Source organism: Populus nigra, chromosome 9 (assembly GCF_951802175.1).
Source record: "Populus nigra chromosome 9, ddPopNigr1.1, whole genome shotgun sequence".
Classification (NCBI taxonomy): Eukaryota; Viridiplantae; Streptophyta; class Magnoliopsida; order Malpighiales; family Salicaceae; genus Populus; species Populus nigra.
The window spans coordinates 14,353,961-14,374,566 of NC_084860.1; the positions used below are offsets into that span (position 1 = coordinate 14,353,961).

General features: G+C 32.8%; 1 protein-coding gene and 1 long non-coding RNA gene across 3 annotated transcripts; one reads left to right on the forward strand and one right to left on the reverse strand.

Moving 5' to 3' along the window:
• Positions 1 to 7,301: 7,301 nt before the first annotated feature.
• Positions 7,302 to 9,219, reverse strand: LOC133703268 (uncharacterized). The gene is made up of 2 exons (XR_009843862.1): positions 8,548 to 9,219; positions 7,302 to 7,640 (listed from the first exon to the last, which is right to left on the reverse strand). It is a non-coding gene; the product is annotated as an uncharacterized LOC133703268 (long non-coding RNA).
• A 6,843-nt stretch (positions 9,220 to 16,062) lies between these two features.
• LOC133703244 (G-type lectin S-receptor-like serine/threonine-protein kinase At4g27290) lies at positions 16,063 to 20,375 on the forward strand. 2 transcript variants are annotated; one of them, XM_062127704.1, is made up of 7 exons: positions 16,063 to 17,838; positions 18,091 to 18,219; positions 18,312 to 18,439; positions 18,524 to 18,734; positions 18,896 to 19,133; positions 19,209 to 19,359; positions 19,449 to 20,375. In XM_062127704.1, the coding sequence occupies exons 1-7, from the start codon at positions 16,548 to 16,550 to the stop codon at positions 19,752 to 19,754; spliced, it is 2,454 nt and encodes an 817-aa protein (XP_061983688.1). In that variant the 5' UTR covers positions 16,063 to 16,547; the 3' UTR covers positions 19,755 to 20,375. The 2 variants fall into 2 exon arrangements, with proteins under 2 accessions (XP_061983688.1, XP_061983689.1); XM_062127705.1 differs by having other exon boundaries at positions 16,065 to 17,838; positions 18,315 to 18,439.
• Positions 20,376 to 20,606: the final 231 nt, after the last annotated feature.

The following is a 20,606-nucleotide window of genomic DNA, read 5'->3' on the forward strand; positions in this document are numbered from 1 at the left end:
AAAAACAACACGGAAATTAAAGAAAATTAAAAACAATAACTTCCAAATCTAATTTAGGCTTAAAAGCTAAAACAACTAGCAAACCAGCTGTTTTTATATAATTAGACTGTTAGAATGATCTAGTAAGATTTTAGCCCGATTTAATAATTGGATAAAAAAATATGCTGATTTTTATCCTATCATTGTACTTATCCAAAACTCTTTAAAACCTATAAAACCTCAACAATTAAAAATTTAATTTCATAAAAATAATTATAAAAAAAATAATGAGGAAAGTGCCCCATGTTACTTCCCTCCACTTACATAAAAACTTGTCATTGAGTTAATTATTAGATATTGAACTCCACTGCCAAAAATATTGATATTTCAACTACAACATTATAGTAAGTTTTTGATGAAGTAGCATGTCCTTGATTTATAAATTTAATTTATAGTGTCTGCAAGTTTCTTCACACATTCATTTACTTCAAATCTGACCTTCTCATCAGTTATGATTTTTAGCACATTAACCTTTGTATGGAAATGAAATCAAAGATAATATTTCCAAAAAACTTGTCATAAATCACCATATCTTCCATGTACTTGTTTGCAAGATTTTCATTCATGACAAAAAAAAAAAAAAATTCACTTTTTACCACTAATTTTTCCAGCTTAATGTCAAAATGATTTATGTCGTTTTTCATCTGACTCCTCAATCATCTGACACCTTTAACCCAATGGTCTAACTTTGAAATTTCAAAAGTAGATACTTTCATATCTATTCTTCTATTGGTGCTGGTACTGGTACTGTCTCAAATTAATCACCTTGCAATTAACTTTGATAGAAGAATTTTATGAATCCTCTGGTCATTTTTACTATTTGCACATACTTTTTAATGTTCTAAATTATGGTTTAAGTTCCATCATTTTTTTTCAACAAGTGAAATGCGGTCGATGGTGTCTATTGTGCTCTTTTAAATATATATTTTTTTTGAGGATTGTCTGACATAAAGAATTCTTTCTCTTAGTCCCATAAGACTTTTAGAATCGGAGAAAGAATGACAAATGCACTGTTCAAGAACAAAAAAACAAAATCAAATTACATAGCTGACATGAATAGTGCAATAAAGTAAAAGAAGAGAAAAAAAACAAAGCAACCAAGAAAAATGACCAACTTTGTCTATCTCGGGGGCTATCCCTCGTAAGAAAGGAAAAAAGAAGGAGAAAATTTCGCTGGTAGAAAATAAAACACTTATTATGTCATGTCAAATGGGGTTTGCTGTACCCTATGGAAAGAACATTGAGAACGAAAAGGGACCCATCACGTTTTTTTTTCTCTTAACTTTGTGTGTTTTTATCTGATTGGGAGATGTTTTGAGTTTATATATGAGTTTATTGAGATAATAAGAATCATTATTAGATTTTTAGGTTAAAATATTTTATCAATGAATTTTTGAGTCTAAAAAGCCATAGCTTAATTTTCCAGCTACCCATAATATGAGAAAATATACAACGTATCATCTATTATTATTTTAAAAAGATAAATAAAAAATAGATATTATATCATCAATCTCTTAATAAAAAAAATATTATATGGGCCTAGCCATGTAGGCCCATCCACTATTAACATTATTTATGTTGCGTCATGTGTGTGATTTGACCACTTTTTATATATATTTTTTATTTATTTATTTTGGGTTTATATTTAAATGCACTATAAAAAAATTATCTTGATATTTCTATTATTATTCAATTTTTAATTGATTTTTGATATATAATTTTATCATATTTATTAATTTTTTTCCCTTCAATCACATAAAGCAACTCAGTAAGAGATCTCAGATTCAAATCGATATATATTACTGATATTTTTTTATAAAGATTTTCTTTTAAGATCATGTTGGATTTTTGTTTGGAAAACAATTCTTTCAATTAAAAAATATGTTTTCATTGAAAATTGAGAGATGCATTAAAAGGAGAAATAAATTAGATTGGAGAAATAAATTTTTTCTACTTATTTCAAACAATTGAAACTTAGAAACAAAACCTTTATTTTTATTGTGGTTATGTTTTATTAAAAAAATACTCCTAATAAAAAATCATGATGTTTTTTTTAAGAAGATCATGACTTTTTTCATGATACTATTATTGATTGTTTTATGGATAATTATGTGTCAATTCTATAAGAAAAAATATTATTATAATTTTCTAACTAATATTGAGTGAGAATATAATTGTTTTCTTTATTTTTCATTATAGATTTTTTTATATTTTTTTTTCAAATTTTTTATTCTTATTCTTAGAAGTAGTTGCAGAGAGATGATCGGTTTATGAATTTTTTTTAATCTGAAGCTTGATTTCATAATCATAATGAGATTTTGCTTAAACAAAATGCTCCTTGTAAAAAAAATGTTTTCATCAAAAGTAAAAAAAAATAAAAATGCATGAATAGGAAAAAATAGTTTTTTTTTTAAATATATGTGTTTTCCTTTTTATCTCAAATTGATATAGTTTCTTCAAACATTTTTTTTATTGATGTTGTTTTTATTCAATAAACTATGCTACTATTAATAACAACTTTTGTTGTAAGAAAAAAATCACATGAATAAAAAAAAGACAATTTAGATGAAAAAAAAGTACATTTATCCTTAATAATTTTATTCGTTATCTTTCTTGTAAATCCTATAAATATCTATGTTTATAATCATTTAATTGATTAAAAAATAAGCTTCACAAATGATTAAATTTGGCTAAAGTCGATGATTGATGCTAAATCTATCTTGTATCTATAATTTAATGGTAATTAAAAACAAATATTTATGGGTATATGCTACTATATATGAGCTATTTTATAACAAAATTATTGGATATTTTATCAACTGATTTAAATTTGAATTTTAAGTTCAAATGTAAACTTGAATGAGCCTCCCAATGAAACGCCCCAATAAAACATGAGGACGTGTGAAAGAAAATATTTTCTCACATAGACAAATTGATCACATTTACTAGAAAATATGCATCCAATGCACTTTGATTTTTTGAAAATTCCATTCCTTTATTTTGGCCTTTTTTAGATGGAGTACTATCCTTTTCTAATAACAAAGGATTTTAATTTGTTCATGCAACCTTGTGCTTATGATCATCTCAGAAAAAAAAAAACATTTTGCTGTCAATTAAAGATGCCTCCGACACTTGGTGTGACAAGTGATATCCCATCTTTATTACTTGAGCAAGCTATGCCACTCTTCTCAAGGACTTATACTCTAGGACTGAGGGCAACCCTTTAGCTTCCTTTTTTGATAATTTGCATGTTCTAGACTTGTATAAAAGATGACCAAGAATGACCTTATATAATTGCACAGAGTTGTGGCAAACAAAAATTAAAAAAAAGATGCATGATATGAATGAAAGAATTAAAATACGTCTTCAATTCCTTGAGAGACCTGTGTTCTCTCAGCCATATATATACCTAAAGTTTGTTATAAAAGATTTATCTTTACAAGAGTTTACTTGCAGAAAGGAAACTTAAGGATAAACAGAGAAATAAAAGTTAAACACGATGGGATTAGATCTCAGTGTCTTTTGACAATCTTAGTATAATGAGCTTTATCCTTATTATTCTCTCATAAGCTGGCAGGGAAATCTATCACAGAAAGTTTATCTCAAAGGAAGTAGAACTGATTTATCGTGTGTCCTTTGGTAAAGATATCTGCAGGTTATAGAGAGATGGGGATGTGTTGAAGAAGGATATCTTTTTTGGCCACCTTTTCTCAAACAAAGTGGTAATCCACTCCAATGTGTTTTAATTGTGCATGGAAAATTGGATTTAAGGCAAGAGATAAGACATTTATGTTGTCACACCACGTGAGTGGAGCAGAAGCAAAAGAAACCTGGAGCTCACGCAACAACATTCACAACCAATACACCTCAGCCATAACGAGAACCAAACACCGATATTCAACTTCAGTATTTGATTTTGACACTACAAGTTGTTTTTTAGCCAACCAAGATATAAGATTGGGTCTAATAAAAACACCATAACCATAAATGGATCGTCTATCGTCAGGATCACTGGCCCAATCAGAATCGCAATAGACATTAATGGCAAAGGAACCAGGTTTGTAGAAGAGACCATAATCAAGTGTATGTTTTAAGTATTGTAACACATGTTTGGCTACTGTCCATTAAGCAGAGGTTAGCACTTGCATGTGTTGACAGAGTTGATTCACAGAGTTTGCGATGTTGGGGCGTGTGAGAGTGACATATTATAGAGCAACCACCGTGTACCTATATTCAGAAGGATCTGGAAGAATTTCACCATCCCATTTGGACAACTTAGAGCCCGATACACAAGGAGCACGATACAATCAGATACCAGTGAGTTACACACGACCTAAAAGATCAATACTATACCTTGTTTGTCGAAGATGTAAGCTAGAAGAATTACGTGTGGCTTTAATGCCTATAAAATATGTCAATTGGCTGAGATCCTTTAAAGCAAACTTAAGTTAAAGTTGAGAAATAAAAGAGGTAACGAAATTCCGATCATTTGAGGTAACAAGAACATCATCCACATATACTAACAAAAATGCATGGATGCTCTTAAGGTGATAGGTAAATAATGAAGGATCAACTTGGGAACTATAAAAACCAAGAGGTAAAAGAGCAATGGATAGGCAATTAAACCAAACACGAGGAGCTTGTTTTAACCCGTAGAGAGATTTATGAAGCTTATAAACAAAGTGGGGGTATACCGCATTTGGAAAACCTTTCAGTTGTGTCATATAAACTTCCTCTTCTAACAGGCTATGAAAAAAGGCATTAGAAACATCAAGTTGCCAAATGTCCCAGTTGAAAGAAATAGCGAGGGCAAGAACCATGTGGACAGTAGAAGGTTTTATGACTGGGCTGAACGTGTTAAGAAAATCAACACCACTTCTTTGTAGATAATCGATAACTACTAGTCTAGCATTATGACGTCCAACACTACTGTCAGGTCATCGTTTGAGTTTAAAAACCCATTTGCATGGAACCATATTCTTATTAGAAGGACGAGAACATAGCGACCAGGTTTTATTCTTTAATAAAGACTGAAATTCATTGTTCATTGCCACACGACATTCAGGTATTGATGCCGCTTGAGCATAGGTTCAAGGCTCAAAACAAACTAGACTTACATGCGTTACTTGAAGGGGATGACTAGTAGAATATAAATGAAAATCAGGAAACCTGCAAGGATTAAGGTGATCGGTCTGTGATCTGGTTAGTATTTGAATAGAGGGCATAAGAGGAAAGAGGGCACTGTTTTGGAGGTTAAAGGGTGTACTATCCTGGTGAGCAGAGCAATGACTAAGAACAGGCGCAGGTGATAAAGATACATAGGTCTTGGGGTGGATAAAAGTAAGAGATGGGATAAAAGAGTTAAGATGGTTATCAGGGGAGATAAAGTCTGGAGTACTATGAGTGTCAAGTGAGACACAGTTAGGAGTAAAGTCTGGTGAAGAAGATTCTGGGGGAGGAGAAAAAACAGAGGATAGGTGAAAATATGGGAGGGAAGAGTGAAGGATAAACTTGGAGTTTTACCTGAGGAGGGGACGCAATTGGCAGGATTTGTGAGCATGGATTGTGCTAAAAATTTCTCTTCGTCAAAAATCACATTTCGAGAAATGTAAACATGCCTGAAGGAAGGATCTAAACACCAAAAACATTTGTGATTAGAGTTATAATCAATGAAAATGCAAGGTGTGCTACGATACGATAATTTATCATTGGTGTAAGGATAAAGACATGGAAAACATTGACATCCAAAAGCCCGAAAATAGATGAAGTAAAGAGAAAGGTGAAAAAGACATTCATAGGGTGATAAATAATCACGAACTTTGGTTGTCAATCGATTAATTATGAAGATAACGATTAAGAAAACATCAACCTAAAATTTCTTAGATATGCCAGATTGAGCGAGAAGAGTAAGCCTCATATCTATAATATGATGATGTTTCCTCTCAGCGAGGTTATTTTGTTAAGATGTATGAGATCATGAGTGTCGATGAAAAATGCCATTGTCACTCAAAAACTGTTTAAAGATGGTATAACAATATTCACCACTATTATCACTTTGAAATTGTCTTATGGTGGATTTGAATTGTTTTTCCACTAAAAGCTTGAATTTAACAAATGTAGAATAAACATCGAATTTATTTGAAATAAGAAACATCCAATAAAAACAAGAAAAACCATCAATAAAAGTAACATCATAACGATAACCACTCAAAAAAGGAGTGGAAGTGGACCAGACATCACAATGAAGTATTTCAAGAGAAGCAATAGATTCTTTTGAAGAATCAGAGAATGACAATTGTTTAGACTTACTTAGTTGACATGACACACAAATAGACTTTTTATTGAGTGAATCATTAATTGGAAGCGAAAAATTAGAAATGACATGATGAAGAATTTCTGTGGAAGAATGACCCAGACGACAATGCAAGGTGGAGGTAGAAGCCTTGACGCCAACAGTCATTATGAGAGAATGGTATGGTGAGGAAGATAGTTGACGAAGGTTGATCGGATACAATCCATTGTCACTTGGCTCTATCAGGAGCGTGTCCCCTATTAAGATGTCCTTTACAAAAAAATCAGAACCAGTAAGTTCAAAAAAACATTATTATCGTTATAGAGTTTATTGATAGAGAGAAGAGAAACAGAGGCTTGAGGACAATAAACAACATTATTTAAGGCAAGAGTAAAAGAAAAGGTTTTAATAGAGGCATTGCCAGTATGAGACATGGTCAAACCTGTCCCATTGCCTACGCCAACGGAATCATCACCTTTATATGGTTGAGAGGTTGCAAGATTAGAAATATCAGAGGTAACATAAAGATTAGCACCATTATCTGCATACCATTAATGTTGATTTAGATAAGTGGTATTGACCTCCACATCCATGTCGGCTAATTCAGTAGGAGGATGATGTCCCTAAAATGAGTAATTCATTTGATTAAAACAATCCAAGGCCTGATGACCCTTTCATTTACAAATTTGATATAGGGATCGGGAGCGAGAGTCAGAAAGCACCACTCGAGCCTTTAGATACCCCTAAGAAGCGAGATTTAATATTGTTGTGGCGAGAACCTATTTTTGAGCCAGGTTTATGTGAGTAGAGAGCATAAGAACCTGCCTCAGGTTGAATAGGCTGGCTATGAAATTGTTGTATAAGGTCATAGTTTAGTAGTTTTGCATGAAAATCTGAAAATGACATAGATTTCTTTTTAGAAAGGAGCATATACGTAGTGACAAAGAAATGAAATGAAGAATTGAGACCATTGAGAACAAATAAGATTATATTAGAATCATCAATAGGTTTCCCAACAACAGATAGTTCATCAGCAAGAGATTTAATGAAATCCAAAATATTTTGACAGGACAAGGAGCGTTGCTGTAAAGACTGTAACTTTTTCTTGATAAGAGAAATGCGAGAGGATGAGGGCGCAACAAAACGTGCACCAAGGGCTTACCAAGTAAGACGAGAAGTCTCAAGGCCATAAATAATGGAGACCACTGTAGGAGATAATGAAGAAATAATACAACCAAGTAGTGTTTGGTCCTTATATTGCCAAGTCATATAAGCAGAATTAAGAATCTATTGGACCTTGTGTTCTTCGCTGGAAAATTAAAGAGGACAAAAATCAGAACCATCAATAATTCTTATAAGTTCATAGCTCCAAAATAGAGAAAACAATTGAGCTGATCAGACAAGAAATTTAGTTCCATCAAGTTTGATGGAAATAACTTGAGCTGGAAGATGAAATGTAGCGGAAGATAGTGAAGAATCTATAGTGGTAGCCACAGAATCGTTAGAAGCATTAGCTACCATGAAAGAAATAAAATACATCTTCAATTTCTTGAGAGACTTGTGTTCTCTTAGCCATATATATATCCAAAGTTTGTTACAAAAGATTTATCTTTTTAAAAGTTTACTTGCAGAAGGGTTTTCTTGCAGAAAGGAAACCTAAGGATAAACAGATAAATATAAGTTAAACATGATGGAATTAGATCTCAGTGTGTTTCGGAAATCGCTGAGCTTTATCCTTATCAATGAAACGGTATTTTATTTTTATCGAGCCAGACGAACTCAGCAGTCAAGCCTTAATTTCATATATATATATATATTCACCCTTTACGACAGATTATTCTGAGAATGCTTTTGCTACCTAGTCATTAGGTAGTTTCCTGCCTAGAAACTGCATGCCTCGTTCATGAGCAATTAAATGTTTCGTGGTAGAGAGGGAAATGGTGCCACTTTCCTAATACCGAATCAAAAACTAATTCAGAAAAATACTATAAATTTGGGATAGCCATTTTCCAAATAATTTGATTTAGTAATTGAAATCGATCGTGATCTCTTCTTATTAATAGCAAAAAATGCTTTATTATTATTATTATTATTATTATTATTAAGTAAGAAATCTTAAATTAATTAATATTGCAAATCTAACTTCATGATATTCATAAAAGGATAATACAACTGATAAAGTAATGCTTCAGTAGTAAGAACATGAAATTAAGTACCGCTACATGTCATTCGCGTAGAGTTCCACCCATTGCTTTGATCCATTCATCAACTCAGGACTCAATCTAAACATGAGAATACAAAATTCCATCTGATTTATAGCCCCATCTCCATCCAAATCACCTTCCATTAACATGCACACAAGGTCATCATCCCTCATGTCTTGCAGCCCTAGTAGCATAATATTTCTCTTCAAGCTCTCAAACGTGATCAGGCCTTTATCAACATCCATTAACAAACGAAACCCGCTACACAGCTCCAACATAAACCCTTCTGTTCCCAGTGTCTGCATCATGGATGGGAGGTAATCCTGAAATTCCACTGCATGACCTATCAATGCCATTGATGGTTGAGAAAATGTGAAAGAAATACTTTATTATAATGCTAAAACAAACAGTGAAAGCTCTGGAGCTGTGTGAATAATGGGATGGTGGAGAAGTGGGTGAGGAGGGGGATTATATAAGAGAAGGAAGGGGAAGAAAACAGAAAGAGAGAGGAATTCGTGGAAATTGTGAGCACTGAAGTTAAGTAGGGTACAAATAAATAATCAGTGAAACTTTTATGGTTAGCAGTGAGCTTCCTGCTTCTTTCTTTTTCAAAGCTTATATGAAAACTCTTCTTCCTGGAAGCTGCATGGAATCATGGGATCTTCTGTGGGTTCTTAAAAGTAAAGTTTGTTCACCATATGAATAACATGTTGCTTAGGTAATTACTGCTATTAGTTGGAGTAATTACAAACACACGGTAAGACAACCCTGAGAACAGGAAAATTAATAAATTTGGAAACTTTGACAATCGTGCGAAAAACATGCTAGTAAAAGACAATTGCGTTAATCTAGGGATAGAATCATAGATGCCCTACGCTTGGCTATCGAAACACTTGATATTTTAACTTAAATATCCACACAAATGTGGTACTTTTAATTTGTCACAAAATTTATAACAATGACAAAATGATGATTTTTTCTCAAGGGAGATGCAATACTACGAAAATTGAAAATTAATTATTGAAACTGAAGGTAGGTGTCGTGGAATCATCTTACACTACTACATCCTGTGTTTCTCAATCAATCGAGACCCCAATTGATCAAAATTGAAAATTTTAATTACTTTACTCTATCAAGAGAGATTATTATTAATTATGTAAGCACTGATCTCTAAGAGAGTTACCATTAGCCTCCCATTTATCTGGTTATCAAGATTAGTGGGATACAATATTCCAATCTCCAAAATGAGGAGCTCTAGCATTAGCAATCAATTGATCTCTAGGGTCGCTATAGCTGATTAACGTGTTTGTGGTATATCTTTCAAGCTGTACATACAATGTCCCTTAGTGTCCGGAGTGTGTACGCTTAAGATGGTGAGATGAAAGGGATCTAGGGCACTTTGTAAGCTTTATAATTAAGAATTGATTAACGAAATGCAACGGACAACAAGATTCTATAAATATTTCTTCTTTGATAATACACACGTTATTAAAAATGGAGGGGGAATTGATGGTGAGGCAACATATAAATTTTCATTTCAACTTTTTGGCAACGCTCCAACATAAAGGAATTTCGCAGAAGTTTCCTTCCTCACTGGACACATGTTAGACGACTTTGTGCCCTTTATCGACTCAAGTGGTTAGAATAGAGATATCATATTGAATACTAAAGTTAAGAGAACTTAGCCATTCTATGAATAGCCATAACTTGATTGCTAAGAATGTTTACCGTATTAGTGATGTCAGAAGGAAAGCTTGAAGAAAGGGACCATCATGATGTTTAGCTTGAATTTTGAGGGAAAATATTGAAAATGCTTACGGTTATGTGGTCTTTCCCATAATTATCAGATCCAATTCGGGGATTGATTCGGTCAAGAAATTGAATTTCAAGTTACAAGGGTTGATCCAAATTTCAAGTTACACGGGTTGAACAAAATTGAAAATGCTTACGGTTATATGGTCTATCCTTAGTAGAATTCTTGTACGTTTATTTGTCAACAAATTTAGAATAACGAGGAAAAAGTAAAAGAAATAATTATAATAAAATATCATGTAAACCAAGTTAACTATAATTATGCATTGTAATTTGGCATGGTATATTTTGTCTTGCAAATCATAGTTATTAATCCAGATTGGTCTGGTGGGTTGACTTGAGACTCGGGATCTAGTCTACTCGGTGATTGGACCAATTCAGGTTTGTCAAAAGACCGACTGGTGCAACAACTTGACCAAACACGGATGACTTGGCGGGTCGACCCATGACCCGGGTGAGACCCGGTGTTTTTTTTTCAAAAAATATGATTTTTCTTCTATACCATTCTTTTTTCATATTTTTTTAGTTAGTTATTAACACTTTTTAAAGTTCATTGCATAAATATTAGAAAAGTGTTTATTTTTTCAATGTGGGATTTGAAACCTTGTAGTATATATACTCTATGTTTTCAAAAAAAATTATTTTTTCAATGTGGGATTTGAAATCCTTTCGTATATATACTCTATGTTCAAAAGAAAAAAAATATGTTTTTTCAATGTGGAATTTGAAACCCTGCAGTATATATACTCTATGTTCCCAAGAAAAAAATTATTTTTTCAATGTGGGATTTGAAACTTTTTAGTATATATACTCTATGTTTCTAAGAAAAAAGTTATTTTTTCAATGTGGGATTTGAAACTCTTTCGTATATATACTTTATGTTCACAAGAAAAAAGTTATGTTTCTTCAATGTGGGATAAAATACTTTTTGGTTTGAATACTTCAACTTAAAATGATAATATAATATCTTTTTAATGTGGGATTTAAAGCCCTTTAGTATGTATACTCTATGTTCACACAAGAAAAAAATTATGTTTTTTCAATGTGGGATAAAATTTTTTTTGATTTGAATACTTCAACTTAAAATGATAACATAATATCTTTTCAATATGGGATTTGAAGCCCTTTAGCATGTATACTCTATGTTCACACAAGAAAAAAGTTATGTTTTTTCAATGTGGGATAAAAAAACTTTTTAAAATATTCTTTTAAATTTCATTATTTAAAACATGTAATTATATTCACATAGATTTTTTCTTAATTTTTTTATATGAAATATTAAAACTTTAATTTTTAAATTTTTTTTTCAGGTTGATTCGGGTTGACCCGAGTTGACCTGGGTTGACTCATGAAACCCGGGATCCCGCTCCTTGGCTGGGTCAACTTCCAGGCCAAGTTTGATAATTATGCTACAAATTCATGGTGTTTAATATATCTATATGCATAAGGAAAAAAAATAAAAAATAAAATCCCAGTAAAGATTTCTTCACTTTTTATCGAGCTCACTTCACTTGTTAACTTTTTAAATGTATGGTTGTGGTTGCTTTTCAAAGTGCTTTTCATATCGAAATGTATCAAAATGATTTTTTTTATTTTTTTAAAATTATTTTTGAAATCAGTGCATCAAACAAAACATACAAAAAAATTAATTTTTCACAAAAAAAAATTGAATTTTTTAAAACCACGGATTGACCTACGTTTCCAAACGCTTCCTAAATAGATATTAAATTCAATAATTAATTTTGAGTTTTATTTAAAAATTTAAATTTTATGGTGGGAAATCCATTCAATATCTTTATTAGATATTTATATTTATTCAACGTGAAATATGTCTAGATTGAGAAATATATATTTTTCCAATGTTTAATATTATCAGATCAAGTTTTGCATGTTGATATTCAAAGTCACGGTTCAGTGCAGCAAGTTGAAGAAACGCCCAGAACTCATAGCAGGTCAATTTCCATTTCTTCCTGAATATCAGAAAAGTCCATTTTCTTAAAGTCTCTTTGCTTCATTCCTAGCAAGCACCGTTCCACATCCTCATTCCTCCTTATTTCAGGATACGTTTTATTTTAAATGCTACGAAACCAGCTTTCCCAATCAATAAATTCAAATTAAGGGGGTCAATTCCCAGCAGCAGCCACCATACGAAGCACATGCTGGAGGAGAAGGCAGTAACAGCAGGACTTTTTGTGCATGTTTGGTAAATTTTTAATAATTTTTTTAATGTGTTAATATTAAAAATAATTTTTTAAAAATAAAAATAATATTATTTTAATATCTTTTTAAATAATAAAATATTTTAAACTGTAATTATTACCAGAATAGACTTGCTAGGTCTGGTGGTGCTGATATAGTTAAAAAAACATGTAGTAGTGTAGAAGAGAAATTATCGTGTTTATCTCTTAGTCATCGGCTGCAATTCATATTTAGTATTGGCTTAAAACCATTTTTGGACTCGGCCCGGTCCAAGGCTCGGTTCCGGGTTTTGACTGGGTTACTGGGTCGTTCAGATTATGAGCTTAATCATACCCCATTGTATTCAAGACTGAAGAGACAATGCAGATTTAAGGTCAAATTAAATAATTATTTGATAAATCTACATAAAAAATATTAAGTTTAAAGACTTAATTAGATTTTTAATAGACCAATTTGATTTAATCATGGATCGAATTAAAAGTTAATTGTGTTTAAAAATTAATTTGGGTCAAATTAATTTTATGAGGGACTTGATTGGTAAAACAATTAAGTTTAAGTGCTCAATTTGGGCTAATCGGGAAGATTAAAATTTTAAAAGACCAAACTCAATTTTTACATAGTTAATTGATTGAAATCAGGGACAAAAATTACAAGAAAATCAAAGTTTAGGATCAATTAAGGGTTAAATTAAAGAAATTCATAACCAAGAGGTTTTTTGAAAAAGGCACTAAACTTTGAGAACTCAATTTGGGTAAAACTATGGGTGAAATTGAAGCAAATTAAAAGTTTAATGGTTAATTAAGGATCAATTTGCATAAATTCAAAATCAAGGATAAAAAATGAACAAGGTGCTGAAATTCAGGGTTGATATTGGAGTTTGGGAGGGTAAAATTGCATAAAATTAAAAGTTCAAAGTCAATTAGAGATGCAATTAATAGAAATTAAAAGCCAAATGACTATTAAAAATTAATCAAATCCCTAATTAAAACCCTAAGAACGTCAAAACGATGTTATTTCATTTAAATAAAACAGTGCATTTTGATAAAAAAAAACAGTTTGTTTTGATACCAACAAAATGATTTTGACCAGCACAAAAACAAAAACAAAAAGATATCAGACGACTTGTCATCTTGCTAATATTTTTCATGTGCAACAAAATTAGGCAAATAAAACACCACTTAGATTGTCTAACATTGTACTACACCCCTAGTATAATTCTTGTCTATCGTTGCCTTTATTTCAACTACAGTACTGCCCCAAAACGGTTAATCTGATCAGCCTTTCGCAGCTAAATTTATTATATTTGCATGAAATTTTTTGGAGACTCGTCCCTTAGAGCATCTCCAATGGAGAAGCTAAATGGATAGCCAAAAATTAAAAACTAATATTTTGGCTTTTTTTTACTTGTTTTTCTCACTCCAAGGGGAAAGCCAAACAAAATGTAAAAATGGCTTTTCTCTCTCACAAAAGCTATTCCTACATATCTCTTTAAAGAGCCAAAATCAACAAAGTAGGGCCACTAAAAAAATAAACCAATTAAATGTACCCATGTGGAAAAAAAAATAACATCAAATTTATTAAGAAATGATAAGATACTTGTTTCTTCTACTCCAATATAAATGGCTCTTCAAATGACTTTTTTCCATTGAAATAGATATAGTAAAAAAAACTATATTTACACTATTCAAAATGATATTTTATCAATTTAATTTTTTAAAATATCTTTTTGCATTAGAGACGGGTTCAAGAATTGATCTAAAATTCAGGAGGTGGTGGACCACGGGGTAATTAAACTTTTCCACCGAAGCAACTGTAAAAACTTAGGAGATCGCTAGCTCAGAGTAAGATGAAACACATTCATAAACCCAAAAAAGGTGAAAACCTTGTCACCAAACTCGAGATAGGTATCGGGTTAACCTAGATGGAAAGTTTTTGAGAGGGGAACAAAATGAGCAGTCAACATGCGCTGTAGTCTTGGTGTACTCAATGTTTTCTTTTTCTTTGTTTTTTTTTTTTTAAAAAAAAAGCTGTCTGACCAAATGTCTGTGCTTGAAAAGGAAACAATCGAGCAAGCTCAGGTTCTAATGAGCTTGAAAAGGTAACAATCGAGCAAACACGTTAATGTAACATTTGTTAACAAAAACCATACAAGGCATAACGATTTTAGTGTTTGTGACTGTGTCTGTTGCAGTTCATTGAACCCCTTCGATTGGATGAAATTTAGAATGAACTATCCGCGTCTACAGCATTGGAAAGTTGTCCTGGCTTGAGATTGACTGCTGCCATAAGTGAACTCAAAATAGTAGAATGAGATTATTGAGAACTTAAATTTTTAAATTAAATTGTATTTTTTCTTTTTTACACTTTCAAAGGGTAAACCTAAGGGGAAAACTTCAAAGTTTTAAGCATGCAAAACGACGATTAAAGAAGAAATTAATTCTCCCTAATCGAAACCACAAACAAAGAGCATGCATAGATTAAAGAAGAGTATTGTACCCACAACGCCACCATTGAATTTCAAAAAAGCTCTCATATTATTAAAAACATTATGGCATAAAGGAAAATTATTTAAATGTTATTATAATAAATCTATTTAAAATGAATCTTATTATATAATATAAAAAAAGCAAGTGTCATTAAAAAAAGAAGCCGTGCTTGGTTTTTAGAAAGAGCGTCACACACGCCTTGCCCAAACCTATAAAGCCCATGCATACTTGTAAAGTGCCCAGACCTATAAAGCAACCTCTGTTATTTTTTATCAACAACATGGTTGATTTAATATAAAGTTGAATTAATTAAAAACGAAATTCATAGGAATTCAAATGGTTTTAATTTAAGGGAAAAAAATTGTTTAGATAAAAATATTTTTCCATTATCCATTCTTTTTTTTTTATATTTTGTCAAACAATGCTTCTTTTTTTCTTACAAAAGCTTGGTTCCTCGTATAAAATCTTATCATGATTTATAAAGAAAATTTCAATCAAGAAATAAAAAATAATATCTTGATTGTTTTTCTATGACTTTATGTAAAAATAAAAGAATAAATAACTTAAATTTCATATATAATTATTCATAAAATAATTGTTGACATAAGTAGAAATTCTCTAATATTATTTTAAAATTATGACATAACATTGAAAATCATTAAAAAAAAAGGTCAGATCCAAGGAATACTTTTTAAAAATCATTTAATCATTTCATTTAAAGATAATGTATTATAACATTGAAAAAAAATAAATTAAAAAAATTAGATTAAAAGGTGAAGTGCTATTTTTTTATTTTTAAAAAAGGTCAGATATTTCTTGGCATGAAAGGATCGAAACGTGACGTAAATGAAGTTTAAGGACTGAAACAAACATAACTGAAACTACAAGGATTGAATATGGAAAAACAAGAAATTTCAGGAATCAAAATGTGAAGTGCAGCTACAATATTTTATCGTGTTCTTTTAATATTCTTCATAATTTTAAATATAATATTCCCTGCCGTCGTTGAAAAAGATGTAATATTTTTCACTAACCGTCCACCTAACATCATCTGTCGTCGCTCTTTCAAGTTTTTCTTTAGCTGCAGAGCATCCCCACAATATTCAATTTCACACCCAATCTTAGCCATGACCCGATATTTCTTCAAGTGGATAATTATATTGAGGTGCGAATAACAGCTCTGACTTTTCAACTCTGAAACTCTAAAATTGCGAGCTAGAAAAAAGAAAATGAAGGAAAGTATTATGCGTACAAGCCGGCAGGATACACCCAATTTAAAAGTCACTGTTGAGAGTTAAGTTTTGCCTTTGTCGTGCTCTTTCTCTTACTTTTTTTTTTCGAACATTTCCAGTTGTTTTTGTAGAAGGAGATGGAATTTTTTTGCTAAATGTAAAACCAAATAGTTTTGCTGCCACCTCCAATCTAGAGTTTATCACTGAAATCTTTCATATCCATGCGGGTAGATTTTACTCGTTATGTGGTAACACTTGATGTTTGAAAACTTTCATTTCAACAATGGGGAGCCTTCCCTTCTTTATCTTCTTCAGCACTTTGTTCATACAATCTCTCCAGTTCTTGTCATTTTCTGCTGATATCATAACTCCAGATCTACCTGTCAAAGATGGCCAGACTTTAATTTCTGTATCTCAAAGTTTTGAGCTAGGTTTCTTCTCTCCTGGAACCTCAAAATATCGGTATGTAGGAATTTGGTACAAGAAGAGCCCTGAGACAGTTGTATGGGTTGCGAACAGAAACAACCCACTCACTGATCATTTTGGGGTGTTAACAATTGACAACAGGGGAAATCTTGTTCTTCTCGACCAAATAAAGAATATTATATGGTCTTCAAATTCATCAAGCATTATAGCAGGTCCTTTCGCACAGCTATTGGATTCTGGAAATCTTGTTGTTAGGGACAATGGTAGTAGCAGAAACACTGAAAGCTATCGATGGCAGAGTTTTGACCAGCCATCAGATACACTATTACCAGGCATGAAGCTGGGATGGAACTTAAAGACTGGTCAAGAAAGGTACTTAATCACATGGAGAAGTATCAGCGATCCATCCCCTGGAGACTTTACTTATAGACTTGACATTCATGGTTTACCTCAATTGTTTATTGTTGTAGGATCTGTGAAGAAGGTCCGCAGCGGACCATGGAATGGAATTTTCTTTGGTGGCACTCCTAAAGTCCACAATTCAGTATTTGAACCGATTCTGGTTCGTAATGAGGATGAAATATATTACACGTACAGGCTTTTGAACAATTCAGTTAGTTCGAGATTAACCCTGAATCAATCAGGTGCAGTAGAACGTCTTGTGATGTATGGTCAGAACTCTGGATGGACAACGATATACTCAGTACCTGTGGATACGTGTGAGAATTATGGGCAATGTGGTGCTAATGGTATTTGCAGAACTAGGACGTCACCTATCTGTGAATGTTTGGAAGGGTTTAAATCCATACCAGAAGAGGAATTGGATATACAGAATTTTTATGGGTCTAGGAAATGTGAGACGAGATTGACATTAGATTGCCAACCAGGTGAGGGGTTCCTCAAGCTTCCAGGGGTAAAATTGCCTGATTTGTTAGAGTTTCGGTTGAATGAGAGTATGAATCTGAAGGAATGCGAGGCAGAGTGCTTCAAGAACTGTTCTTGCTCAGCTTTTGCTACTACAAATTTAAGTGGAGGTGGAGATGGCAGTGGCTGCTTGATGTGGTTTGGGAACCTCATAGACATTAGAGAGCAATCAGGAAGTACGATAGGACAGGATATCCATATACGAGTACCAGCTTCAGAATTAGGTATGTGTTATTTTTCTCATTTATGAACCTTCCTTGCATTTTCAAAGTTAGATTAAGATGTCTATCCAGAAAACATAAGCAAGACACGTTGAATTTCAAGATTTGACTTATTGCCTTCATCTATGGGAGAAAACAAGGAAGCGAGACCTTATCCTGGTTGCATTTCTATCTTTTTTTTGTTATTATTAAGAGAAAATCGTGGCATTGAAAATTATTCTCACCAACTGCATTTTCTTTGTGGCTATTTTCTAGAAATGGTGCGTAGCTCGAAAAGGAAGAAAATGTTAAAGACTGCCCTGGTGGCTTCAATGTCTACTTTGTTAGGCATTTTTGTCTCAGGCTTGGTGCTCTGCATTAGTTGGAGGAAAATAAAGAGGAAGGGTACGAACTCTTATCCTACCTCGCCGCTAAGAATAAATAGCTAGCACACTGTTTTATTGGAAAGCAGGTTTTAAGTAATTTGATTCTTTCAGTAGGAATGGACCGCAGGAAGGAAGGCATGGAAGCACCTCTGTTTGATTTGGATACAATTGCTACTGCAACAAACAATTTCGCGCCGGACAGTATAATTGGAGCTGGGGGATTTGGTTCTGTTTACAAGGTAATGCAGATAACTACAATAAAGCATTGTGTTCTGTTAACTCAAAATGGTAAAGAAATGAGTTTTCTACATGAAAACTTGCAGGGTAAACTTTTGACAGGACAAGAAATTGCAGTGAAGAAGCTGTCAATGAATTCAGGACAAGGTGTTGAAGAGTTTAGGAACGAAGTAGTTTTAATTGCCAAACTTCAACATAGGAATCTTGTTGGGCTCTTGGGAAGCTGTATACACAGAGAAGAAAGGATGTTAGTCTATGAGTATATGCCTAACAAAAGCTTGGATTATTTCATCTTTGGTTTGATCCCCTTGACTCATTGTTTCTTTTGTCACATTTCTTCCCTAAGCATATGCAATGTTCTTCATGTATTAAACTAATTCCCTTGGGTTTGATCCTATGGGCACCAATCCTACAGCAGATATTGTAGTATGACTTACAAGAGATGAATTGATGTGCAGATCAAGAAAGAAGTGCGTTATTGGGATGGAAAGAGCGTTTTGTTATTATTTTGGGTATCGCAAGAGGACTTCTCTACCTCCACCAAGATTCCAAACTTCAAATTGTTCACAGGGATCTCAAACCAAGCAATGTTTTGCTAGACAGTAACCTGATCCCTAAAATTTCAGATTTTGGTTTGGCAAGAATATCTGGCGATGATGGAAAAGAAACAAAAACAAGAAGAGTTATTGGGACATAGTAAGCTCTCTTTGTTAAATTCATATGCTTCTATTAGTTGAAAAAATCTATATTTGTTTGTTTTTTTTTATGCAGTGGCTATATGGCTCCTGAATATGCCATTGATGGAAAATTTTCAGTGAAGTCTGATGTTTTCAGCTTGGGTGTGCTTCTGTTAGAGATAATAAGTGGTAAGAAGAATAGAGGTTTTGTTCACCCGGATCACCATCACCATCTTTTAGGACATGTAAGTATGAACAATCACATGGAAAGGAAGTATGTAATATCTCTCTGATTTTCCTGCTGAATAACTAGGAATATATTGGGTTATCACAGGCATGGTTGATGTGGAATGAAGGCAGGGCCTCGGAATTAATCGACACAGGTTTGGAGGATACATCCGGAAAATCCCAACTTCTAAGGTGTATTCAGGTGGGGCTATTATGCGTCCAGAAGCTCCCTGAAGACAGACCAGTAATGTCAACTGTAGTTTTCATGCTAGCAAATGAAGGAGCTGTGTTGCCTCAGCCTAAACAGCCTGGTTTCTTCATAGAAAGGGGTTCGGTCAGCGAAGCAACATCAAGAAATGAAGACTCTTATTCAACAAATGAAGCAAATATAACTATCCTGGAAGCTAGATAGATAATTCCTGCGATGTGTACGTCAGAGTATATACCTGAGGAACTGTTTTTCTAAGCATAATAGCCACTGAGAACTTGGTGCATGTTTGAGTTTGTCGATGTTTCTTAGACAATGTTCGGTTTGCATTGTAGTTGTGACAAACATCCTCGATTTCATGGGTTTGAAAACATTGACAAGGAATTTCTTGAGTCTGGTAATTACAAATGGAAAATAGAGAACTCGACAACAACAGTTTTCCTACAATCTGAATGGTCAAAGATACAGACATCTTATATCTTTCGATCGATCAATAAGAAGGAGAGAAGGGAAGGGAACAGCTTAGCATTTTATAGCAAGATATGCATTTTTAGTCAGATTACGAAATTGGTTTATAACATCGAGGAACCACACGGTACGTAGTGGGAAGTCATGGAGCAAATTGAGAACTCGACGGCAGTAGTTTCCTGTGATTTGAAGGAGAAAAGGGGAGAAGAGAAATAAGAGAAATTCTTAATCCAATACATGTCATTGCCTTCAATATTTTTAATTTGTCAAATAAAGTTCTTATTTTCTATTTTGAAAATTTTGTATCTAATAAACATATCAAATAAAGTTCTAATACATGTATGAGCTTAGTTGATATTTGATTTTGTAAAATCAAATAAAATTTAGATAGAGTAGAATAAATAAATGTTAAGGGATCAAAAATAAAACTAAAACAAATATGAAAAAGGGGGTGAATGGTTAGGCCAAATAGACTGGAATTTGCAACGCACACACCAATAAATAGGAGATGCTTTTCGTGTTAAGGCGGTGAGTGAGGGGTCTTTTGATGGCCAAATAAAGCAACGCGCCAAGCTTGATGACAAGGAG

Coding starts and splice junctions, on each gene's coding strand:
- LOC133703244 (XM_062127704.1), top strand. CDS start 16,548: ATGGGGAGCCTTCCCTTCTTTATCTTCTTCAGCACTTTGTTCATACAA. Junction 18,440..18,523: donor GATTTGGTTCTGTTTACAAG/GTAATGCAGATA, acceptor GAAAACTTGCAG/GGTAAACTTTTGACAGGACA. Junction 19,360..19,448: donor ATCACCATCTTTTAGGACAT/GTAAGTATGAAC, acceptor GGGTTATCACAG/GCATGGTTGATGTGGAATGA.